Source organism: Rhinopithecus bieti, unplaced genomic scaffold (genome assembly GCF_001698545.2).
Source record: "Rhinopithecus bieti isolate Rb0 unplaced genomic scaffold, ASM169854v2 scaffold_33937, whole genome shotgun sequence".
Taxonomy (NCBI): domain Eukaryota; kingdom Metazoa; phylum Chordata; class Mammalia; order Primates; family Cercopithecidae; genus Rhinopithecus; species Rhinopithecus bieti.
The window spans coordinates 1,392,491-1,403,085 of record NW_016814873.1 but is presented as its reverse complement, the minus strand read 5'-3'; the positions used below and the strand labels follow the sequence as shown (position 1 = coordinate 1,403,085).

General features: G+C 54.8%; 1 protein-coding gene across 1 annotated transcript; it reads left to right on the top strand.

Annotated features, from left to right (window-relative positions):
* The first annotated feature begins 1,729 nt into the window (after nucleotides 1-1,729).
* On the top strand, nucleotides 1,730-7,481 carry CRABP2 (cellular retinoic acid binding protein 2). The gene is made up of 4 exons (XM_017852546.1): nucleotides 1,730-2,020; nucleotides 6,026-6,204; nucleotides 6,421-6,537; nucleotides 7,008-7,481. The coding sequence occupies exons 1-4, from the start codon at nucleotides 1,951-1,953 to the stop codon at nucleotides 7,056-7,058; spliced, it is 417 nt and encodes a 138-aa protein (XP_017708035.1). The 5' UTR covers nucleotides 1,730-1,950; the 3' UTR covers nucleotides 7,059-7,481.
* The last annotated feature ends 3,114 nt before the right edge of the window (nucleotides 7,482-10,595 follow it).

Genomic DNA, 10,595 nt, shown 5'->3' with positions numbered 1-10,595 from the left:
ACACAAAACCTGGACCCCTAAACCCAGGCTGAAGTATTCAGCTCCCTTCTTCAAATCTCAGTTTGTGGGCTACTGCAGGCAGGGCCCCATAGAGAAGTCCTTTCTGCAGTGGAATCTCCATCCCTCCTGCTGCGGAGTCAGCCGAGCTGCTTTATTTTCTCACCCACCCATTTCTGCAGATTTCCCTCTCTGCAACCCGGAGGCCCGACCCCCCAGTACATTCTCCAGCCTTCAGTTCTCAATGCTGAGGTCACTCTGGCCCCTCTCCTTTGGTCATCTTCCTCCGGACTCCTCCCCAGCTCCCACCAAAGCCCCCAACTCCCTAGATCCCTCCTAGGTTCTAAGCATAAGGGCTCAGAGATCTGAGAGAGACTGCCTGCTCCACCCTTGGCCACGCTGGCGAGGAGGGGCCGGGGCAGGGACCCAGGGCTGGGACCAGATGTGGGGTTTTTCTTCCCGCCTCAGAAGGAGCTGGAAGGGAGAGTCCGGGGAGGGTGGGGGATGGGATGCAGCAGGACCACGTGCGTCGGTTCGCCCAGGGCCACCGGTCCGAAGGGCCCCCCGCGTTGGACACGCCGAGACGGTTCCTTTGGCTCCAATCACTGCATCCCGCCAGACTCCGCTCCTCTGCGGTTTCCGGCCTCAGGTCCCAGGCCTGTCTCCGAGGCTCCCTGCCTGACCTCAGTTTTTGTTTCTCCGTCTCCCTGCCATCTCCACTGGGGTCTCGCCCACTCCCACTCGGGTCTCTGCAGGAAGCCTTGCCCTCCTCCCACCCTCTTTGATCTCCCGTTTCAAAGCCGCTCGCCAAGGGAGGGGAGGTAGCTCCTTCCGCCCGTTTTACAGCTCAGGATGGTGACACCTGAGACCCTGCTCCGCCTTCTCCCCGGGCACCCATCCTCCCTCCTATCTAGGTGGCGGCGCAGCTCGCCAGGGCTCCGCGCCTCTGTCCCCGCCTCCCTCCCTTCCGCCTACGGAGACCCCCTCGGGGTATGGGGAGTAAGCGACAGAGAAAGCGCTTTAATAAAGACCTCGCATCAAGTGATTGCCTGTGACCTCTGCCCTCCCAGCCTCGCGCCCTGGGCTCCTGCTTAACCCTTCAGTGTCCGCCCAGCGCATTAAGGGGAGCGAGTCACCTGGCGACTACTTCCAGAGTCCCCAGGCACTACGTGAGCCCGAAGCAGGGTGGAGGGGTGGGGGGACCGTTGCACCCCCGCCCAGCCTCTCCGAGTTGTTCCAGCAGGGGGCGCCGTTGCCTCACTTCGATCCCTAATCCCCCAGAACCCCGGAGCTCCCCCGCCCCTCTCTGAGTTCGAAGTGGTCCCACTGGATCCAGTTCAGGCTTCAATGGAGCCAGGGCTCAGTTGCCCATTTCCCCCGGTCAGCTACGGCTCAAGATCTGGGATCCGCCGGTGGGTGGGGTCGCCAGGTGTCCAGCGCCAAGGAGTTGAATGCACCAAGTCAGGTTGGGGATGGGTGGCGAACAGGCGAGACGTAAGGAACTCGGGTGGGGGACAGCCATACACGAGCCCTGAGCATCTGCGCCCGCAGCTGGCTCCCAGCGCCTAGGCGGACAGCGCAATTCAAGTGCAGGCTTTGCGTCCGCTTCCCCATCCACTCACTAGCGCAGGAGAAGGCTATCTCGGTCCCCAGAGAAGCCTGGACCCACACACCGGCTAGATCCAGAGGTTGGTGGCGGGGGCGCAGGGCCCCCCCGAGTGGGGGAGGGGGCGGAGCTGAAGGCGGGGCCACTTCAATCCTGGGCAGGGGCGGTTCCGCACAGGGTATAAAAGCTGTCCGCGCTGGAGCCCAGGCCAGCTTTGGGGTTGTCCCTGGTCGTAACTTGGTTCCTGAACCTCACGACCCGGCGACGGCGACGTCTCTTTTGACTAAAAGACAGTGTCCAGTGCTCCACCCTAGGGGTCTAAGGGGACCGCCACCCGCGCCGCCACCATGCCCAACTTCTCTGGCAATTGGAAAATCATCCGATCGGAAAACTTCGAGGATTTGCTGAAAGTGCTGGGTAAGGAAATGTTCGAGGGCCCAGGTGGGGCAAGGGGGGCTCTGGAGTCCTCGAAGGTGGGGATGAAAAAGAAAGCGGGACCACAGGGAGTGAGACACTGGGCGCCTGCATCCCTGAAAAACGTGCCAGGCGTCCGGGTCCCAGGGCGCTGGGCACGACGCCTAAATCCCGCTTTCTCCTACGGTGCCAGCATTGCGGTGACTCACAGCCTGTGAATCACGTAGAAACCAGAAGCGCGAGGTTGGCCTCTGGGGGAAGTGGAGGCTGGCCTCAGCGGCCGGACTCGGCGGGCCGAGGCACCTGGCTGTCCGCAGTTCGGAAGCTGCGGGCTGGTGGAGCCACGAACCCTGCATCCAGACTGGGACCCCGGTTCCCTAACCTGCCCAGCTGCCCGGAGACATTCCAATTTCCTTCCCGGTGCCCCCCTCGGTAACCCAATCCCCAGAGCAGGCTCATTACCCCTAGGCGTCCAGCTCTGCCTACCAGGTGATCTGCCGCCCCAGCGCCCCCTGAGCTCCCCTTTCCTCTCGGTCTGCACTTTCCACTCTGCTCTCCCTACCCCCATCTGTGAGACAAAGTATTTTACTACAGCGAGCAGCTCCAGAGTTCTAAAATCGCTAGGGATAATTATCACTTTCTTGGATTTCAACAAATGGTTTCGTGTGAAACCCCAATCCCACATTTCCAAAAATCTAGGTTCCCACCTCCCTCCCCACATCTTAGATCAGCTGCAGCCCAACTGGGTGTGTTGGTCAAAGGTGGGGAAAACAAAGTCAATCCAGACTGCCCTTCCCACTTTCCCAGCCCACTTTCTGTGTGCTCTCTGGGCCAACTGGGCTAGGCATCTGGGGCTCTGGGGGAGAGATGGACGATAGTTAAGGACCCCAGTCACTGGGAGCGTAAGGACAGGCCTGCTGCCTTCAATTCCTGCACTGAACAGAGAGAGGTTACTTGGGCTGGGCTGGGCGAGGGGGTAGGGAGGGAGGGCACCCTGGACTATAGGAGTGAGTCTGGATCTAAGAACGGTCTGGAATGTTGCAGAGAGCAGGAATCTCCATCATTCCTTGCTGTTGGTTCTTCCTGCGATCTAACCACAATACTTCTTGGAGTCATATCAGTCTTTCTCGCTCTGTCCTTGCTGAACTTAAAGACGAAAAGATAGAAGTTTTCTCTTTGGAAAGCCTAGACGCTACTCCCTCCTCATCTTCTCTGGATTCTGGCTCCTGTCCCCAGTGGATGAGGTGGTGGCCTGGCACACCCCCAGGTCCCAGCTGAAGAGTAAGAATCAAGGCCCCAATCCTGCTGTCTGTCTTCAGTCTGTTTGTCCTCTCTGCGGGGTCTCTCTGAGCCACGTGCCCTCCTCAGGCCCTGCAGGGGGGAGATTAAAAACAGATCCATTACACAAACACAGTCCTGAGCCAGTCAAGGCCGGCTGAGCTGGGCCCCCAGCTCCACAGGCACCAGGGGCTCGCTGAAGGGATGTCTCCTCCGAACTCAGCCTTGCCTCTGCAGGAACTTCGGTCCTGGCACACCCCTCTTAGCTCTAGTCAAGGGTCCATCTCAATAAGACTTGGGGACCTCAGTCATTTCTCCCTAGACCCAAGAGTTCAGCAGCCAACTATGGGGGTCCTGGGCTCCCCAGGGACAAGGCTTCCTCTCTCCCTCTCTCTTCTGTTTGGAGTAGGGTAGGTATGCTTTGGCGCTGAGGGGAAAGAGGATTTGTTTCTCTAGGAACCCAGGTCTGGAGGAGGGCCAGGGAGTTGGCCGGATCAGGGGTAGGGAAATCCTGCTGCCTGGTGGAGGGCCCTTTCACCCCCACCTAGTGCATCCCTGGCTGTAGTCCAGGACAGGGCAGCAGATCAGGCCAGGTGAGGTGGGTGTGTGGAGCTTAGACCTGGAGCCCATCCAGAGAGGCCCCCTGCTCTGCACATCTTCCTTTCAGAGGGACGCTGTCTCCTATCTCCCCCACTTCGGTTAATAACTGGGGAGCAGAGAGAAGGGTCCAATCTGGGCTGGGATATGGAGGTGCACAGAGAGTCTGAATTCACAGAGGCTGAATGAGATAGCCAGACCCTGTGAGGGGAATGGGGGGTCCTGGAGTAGGGGACACATCACACAGAGCAGGAAGGGCAGGCTCCTTTTCTATCCCTTCTTCTCATGGCAGAGGGGGTTCCCTTGAGGGGACAGGGATATGGGAGTCTTCCAGAAGGGCAGATGAGCATGGTGCCTAATGAAGGGAGCTTTGTCTGAACCCCAGCTTTTTGCTTTCCTTTATTTTTATTTTTATTATTTTTTTTTATTAGTGGTGGGATCTCATTACGTTGCCCAATCTGGTCTCAAACTTCTGGGCTTAAGCAATTCTCCTGCCTTGGCCTCCCAAAGTGCTGGGATTACAGGCATGAGCCATGGCACCCGACCCTTTGCCTTCCTTTTATCAGTAAAAATAATACCAACAATAATAGCTACTGTTTCCTGAAAACTTAAGCATATGCCTAGCACTGTGTGTGCTGAGCCCTAAACACATACCATTCCAATTGGCTTTTTTTTTTTTTTTGAGACAGAGTTTTGCTCTTTTTGCCCAGGCTGGAGTGCAGTGGCACGATCTTGACTCACCACAACCTCTGCCTCCTAGATTCAAGTGATTCTCCTGCCTCAGCCTCCTGAGTAGCTGGGATTACAGGCATGTGCCTCCATGCCCAGCTAATTTTGTGTTTTTAGTAGAGATGGGGTTTCTCCACATTGGTCAGGCTGGTCTCAAACTCCCAACCCCAGATGATCCACCCACCTCGGCCTCCCAAAGTGTTGGGATTACAGGCGTGAGCCACTGCGCCTGGACATTTTTTGTTTTGTTTTGTTTTGTTTTGTTTTGTTTTGTTTTGTTTTGTTTTGTTTTTGAGACAGAGTCTTACTCTGTCGCCCAGGCTGGAGTGCAGTGGCATGATCTCGGTTCACTACAACCTCCGCCTCCCAGGTTCAAGCAATTCTCCTGCCTCAGCCTTCTGAGTAGCTGGGATTACAGGTATGAACCACTGCACCCAGCCCTGGCTTTTTTTTTTTTTTTTTGGTAGAGTCAGGGTTTCAGCATGTTGCCCAGGCTGGTATCGTGAGCTCAAACAATCCACCTGCCTTGGCCTCGAAAAGTGCTGGGATTATAGGTGTGAGCCACTGTACCCAACCTTGACTGGCTTTTTAAGAAGCTGTTATTTCCATTTTACAATTGAGGAATCTAAGGCTCAGGGTGGTTAAGCCATTTGCTCAGGGTCACCCAGCCTGCAAGGGGGCTGAGCCAGGAGGAAATCACAGCCTAATGACCTTATTCCAAAGCCTCTGTCTTCCCAGGCTGCTGACCATTCTGTAGAGGGAAGCGGCTGCCCCTGCCCTCTTTCATTGCTGGGAATCTCTGCTCCTCATTTTTGAATGGGGCAGAAATTGGGCAAATGAAGACCTATCTAGCACTAGATAGGGTGGGTAGATAGGGCAGAGAGGGAAATGGCTCCTACTTCCCAGGACATGAGTGATGGGGCCTGGCCTGTGCTTGGCCAGGAGTACAGACCCAGTGACTCCGATGAGCTGTCAACAGGGTAGACAAAAGGCCAAAAGTGAAGTAAACAGAGACAACCAGAGCCAGTAGCAGGATGTTTGTTGGGTAGGGGGCTGGGGAGAAGCTGGCCCTGGACATTCCGGGACTGAAGAGCTGAGACTTGGGGAGCCCAATCCAGGCCTGCTGACTCAACAAGGTGGGGCCACAGCTGGGAACAGGACCCCCAGGGGCAGGCCACTGCCTCTCTCCCTCTCCTCCCTAAACCCCCTCATCTTTCAGGGCTGCACCGCCTGCCATCTCCTTCAAGGCACTTTCCTAGACACCCAGGCACCAGGCAGATGCACCCCCCAACACACCCACCCCAAGCAAGTCACAAATCAGCCTGCTCCAACTGTCTCATGGGGAGGGTGGGAGAGAGGTGCCCAAAGCCCCCCAAAAGGTGAGCCTCTCCACTCTCCCCACAGGGGTGAATGTGATGCTGAGGAAGATTGCTGTGGCTGCAGCGTCCAAGCCAGCAGTGGAGATCAAACAGGAGGGAGACACTTTCTACATCAAAACCTCCACCACCGTGCGCACCACAGAGATTAACTTCAAGGTTGGGGAAGAGTTTGAGGAGCAGACTGTCGATGGGAGGCCCTGTAAGGTGAGTGCCAAGAGGGGCTCCACGGTCATGGCATCATTGCCCTGCCTCTCAATCTACCATTTTCCAGGCTAGCAGTTAACTCCTAGCTTCTCTCTGTTCCCACTAGGGAAAATCCCTAGGTAGTGGTGGGGGCTAGAAAGCGGCTCTCTCCCTTATCCCTGTCACTGCATTGCGCCTGCTATGGGCCCAGCTCACTTGGCCACCTGTCTCTTGCAGAGCCTGGTGAAATGGGAGAGCGAGAATAAAATGGTCTGTGAGCAGAAGCTCCTGAAGGGAGAGGGCCCCAAGACCTCGTGGACCAGAGAACTGACCAATGATGGGGAGCTGATCCTGGTAAGTCCTCCCTCCTCCCCACTAATAGCAAACCCAGCCCTACCTTCTGAGATTCTCTGGGAGACCCCAGGGTGCAGGAGACTCAAGAACAACCATGGCTTGACTCCGCACCCTCCTGATGGGACTGCTTGGACAGAACTAACGTGTCCCTATGCCATACAGTGCCCTGTGTGAATTAGAAATGGTTGGTGTTCCTTTTATGCAAAGCAAAGGGCATGTACTGAGGCGTCCCAGCAGTTCTCCAGGGAGATCTTCCTGGCTTGAGGAGGAGGACAGGCCGCGGGGGCTCTATTACCATCCTCCCTCCAGTGACACCTGGGTATTCTGGGACCAGCTCCTGTCTATTGGTCTTGAGCCAAGAAGCAGGTTTGGACCTGGAGGCTGAGCAGAGTACCTCCATTCAACCCTCCCCTCCAAAGCCACAGGACCCCAGGGGCCTCTCAGGCTAACAACTACTTCTGTCCTTCCAGACCATGACGGCGGATGATGTTGTGTGCACCAGAGTCTACGTCCGAGAGTGAGTGACCACGGGTAGAATGGCGGCCAGAGCCCACCACTGGCCAGGCTCACCGCCCTGCTTCACTGCCCCCTCCCTCCCACTCCCTTCTTCTAGGATAGTGCTCCCCTTACCCCAGTCACTTCTAGGGGTCACTGGGATGCCTCTTGCAAGGTCTTGCTTTCTTTGACCTCTTCTCTCCTCCCGTATACACCAACAAAGAGGAATGGCTTGCAAGAGCCCAGATCACCCATTCCGGGTTCACTCCCTGCCTCCCCAAGTCAGCAGTCCTAGCCCCAAACCAGGCCAGAGCAGGGTCTCTCTAAAGGGGACCTAAGGGCCTGAGCAGGAAAGACTGGCCCTCTGGCTTCTACCTTTTGTCCCTGTAGCCTATACAGTTTAGAATATTTATTTGTTAATTTTATTAAAATGTTTTAAAAAAATAAAACCTGTCTCTGGCTCATTGGGCAGGGGGTAGATAAGTCACCTGAGTTCAACCTTGCCTCTGAAATGTAGTGTGGGAAAGACTTGTGTTTCTATAGCATGGAACTGAGTTACACGACAGGAGGGAACAGTCCTTCTGGTCACCCTGCTAACCACCACCCCTTCATTTGCTGCTGAATCCACAAGCCTCACCTCCACATTCCCTCCTCCAAGGTCCCTCCTTGGTGTCCTGCTCTGGCTTCCAAGGTCACCAGGGCCTCCTCCTCCTGACTTCTCAGCTGGGGCACTGGGCTCTGAGGAGCTGACTCCCACCTTCTCCCATGTTTTCTATTATGGTGACAGTTTCCTCCTCCTCCTCCAACTGTTGCTTCCCTCTCCAACTTCAGCCCATGGGTGATCCCAGGCTTGGCCTTGGCCTCCCACATGGTTCCAGATGAGCTCATCAACACCCACAAGCTGGCCTTGCAGCTGCCTGGGCCTTTGGGTGAGAGGTCTCATCCTGCCTGTCAGCCCTTTGTGTCAGAGACAAGCCATCTCGGCTACCATCCTTCCTCCCTGCCTCAATCTCCCACATGCCCTTCTGCCTCTGGCTTCTAAATCTTCCAGGTCCCTTGGATCCTCCTCCAACCCTCTCCCTGAGCCTCCACACTCAGGTCTACACCAGGTCTCAAACTCCTGGGCTCAAGCGATCCTCCTGCCTCAACGTCTCAAAATGCTTGGATTGCAAGCCACTGTACTCAGCCAGTTGTTTTGTGTTTTTAAAACACAAAGTAATATAATTTAATGGCTTATGTACTAGGAAGCTCCAGCTGGATCTGGCTTCAGGTATGGCTGGATCCATAGTTTCAATGACGGTCATCAACCTCTCCCTGTCCATACATCCTGCTCATCTGTTTCTTTCTCTCTCTCTCTTTTTTTGTTTTGTTTTGTTTTGAGACAGAGTCTCTCTGTTGCCCAGGCTGGAGTGCAGTGGTGGAATCTCGGCTCACTGCAAGCTCCGCCTTCCGGGTTCACGCCATTCTCCTGACTCAGCCTCCTGAGTAGCTGAGACTACAGGTGCCCGCCACCACACCCAGCTAATTTTTGTATTTTTAGTAGAGACGGGGTTTCACTTTGTTAGCCAGGATGGTCTCGATCTCCTGACCTTGTGATCCACCTGCCTCAGTCTCCCAAAGTGCTGGGATTACAGGCGTGAGCCACCACACCCGGCCTTTTTCTTTTTTTGAAATGGAGTCTCACTCTGTCACCCAGGCTGGAGTGCAATGGTGCAATCTTGGCTCGCTGCAACCTCTGCCTCCCAGGTTCAAGTGATTCTTCTGCCTCAGCCTCCCAAGTGGCTGGGATTACAGGCACGAACCACCACATCCAACTAATTTTTGTATTTTTAGTAGAGACAAGGTTTCACCATGTTGGCCAGGCTGGTCTTGAACTCCTGACCACAGGTGATCCACTCGCCTCGGCCTCCCAAAGTGCTGGGATTACAGGCGTGAGCCACTGTGCCCGACCTCATCTGTTTCTTTTGTGTATCAGTCACATTCAATCCTATCACATGGTTTTCTCCAAGTCATGGGAAATTGCCTTCAGATGCCCTAAGCTTACATAGTTACAGTTTGAGATCCAAAAAAAAAAAAAAGAGAGAGAGAGACCCAGGGTCCCTATTTTCTACATTCCAAGACTCAACTCTGTTCTGCTTTGGTCACATGACCATCCCTTGGACTAGGTGCTGTTGGGACAGGTGGGGCACTGTGACAATCCCTCAATCCTAAGGAATGGGAAGGGACAGTTTTCCAGTGAAGAGGGTCACCATGAGTCTCAGGTTTCTAATCCATATCAGCAATTCTAAGTAATACCTCACTGGGTTGTTACAAGAGTTAAGTAAAATAAGTCACATTCAGCACATAGCACTTAGCTACAGGAAGCCCTCAGAGAGTGATGGTCCTGTCTCTCACCCACCCTCTACAGTTCTGCCAGGGGATTCTTCTAAAACAAAACTTTCATTATGTCAATGCCCTGTTTAAAAAACAACCAAATAAATACTCACCTTAACTGCAGCCCTTTCTTTTGCCCAGAATAAAATCCAAAGCAGTATTGGAGGCTCTTTAAGCCATGGCCCCTCCCCTTGCCACATCTGCTCCTCTGAGAAGGACCCACTGCGTGGTTTGTCATCCTCTGCCCATTGGCACCCAGCGCTTCTCCAACGCTTAGCTCCTTGTGTAGCCCTAAGCAGCCTCTCTCTCCATCAGTGCTGACAGTCAGTGGTCACGCTTCATAGCCTATGAGCCTCCTCTCCCTGCAGTACCAGGGTGCCCTGGGGCCAGGGCCTCCCACTCCCGCCCTATGAGAAGCCACACACTACCGCTGAGGGCAGAGGGCCAAGGTCAGGGAGTAGGGAGACAGTGTCCAGAGCCCTTGGGCAAGTGAGTCCCCTCTCTGACTGTGGGATGGGGGAGGTGAGGGGCTTTTTCATGTACTCATCCAATGTTGTTTCCTGAGAGCCTCCTAGGTAGGAGCTGGGCACCTGCTAGGTACTAGGAACACGGAAATGAATCAAACAGACAAGCTCTCCACCCTCATGGGGCCTGTAAGGGAAAACAGAGCTTTAGTCGGGAAAGATAATTTAAAAATAAGTGTACCAATAAATACATAATTGCATATTGTGGCAAGGGCTATAAGAAAAAGCAGGACGAGGGAGAGAATAATAAAGCAGACCTCAGGTAGACTGGGTATGGGCAGAGGCGGCAAGAGAGGAGGTGTGTAGAGGAGTAAAACTAGAGGGGAAGGTGCTCTGGGGAGCAGAAACCACAGGCTAAAAGCCTGGAGGCAGCCAAGCATCGGAGGCTTGACTGGAGTGCAGGGAGGCTGGAGGGGTGGCCAGCGCCCCATCTTGCATAACCTGAAGGCCACGCCAAGTACTTCTTTATTCTAAGAGCAATGAGAAGCCATCACAGGATTTTTGAAGGGGGTAGCGTTGCATGTGTGTTTTTAGGAGTTCCTTCTGGCACTGAGGTGGAGAGGGGCTAGAGAAATGGGTGAAGGAAGAGCCAGCACGAGGCTGGTGAAGTGTACAGGCAGAAGGTAGAAAGAGTCGGGTGCAGGGCACAGTGATGTGTAGCCGGGA

What these genes read in the sequence shown, in the direction of transcription:
- CRABP2 (XM_017852546.1), top strand. Translation starts at nt 1,951, where the DNA reads ATGCCCAACTTCTCTGGCAATTGGAAAATCATCCGATCGGAAAACTTC. An exon ending in TCGATGGGAGGCCCTGTAAG is followed by an intron (nt 6,205 to 6,420) that starts GTGAGTGCCAAG and finishes TGTCTCTTGCAG; the next exon opens with AGCCTGGTGAAATGGGAGAG. An exon ending in ATGATGGGGAGCTGATCCTG is followed by an intron (nt 6,538 to 7,007) that starts GTAAGTCCTCCC and finishes CTGTCCTTCCAG; the next exon opens with ACCATGACGGCGGATGATGT.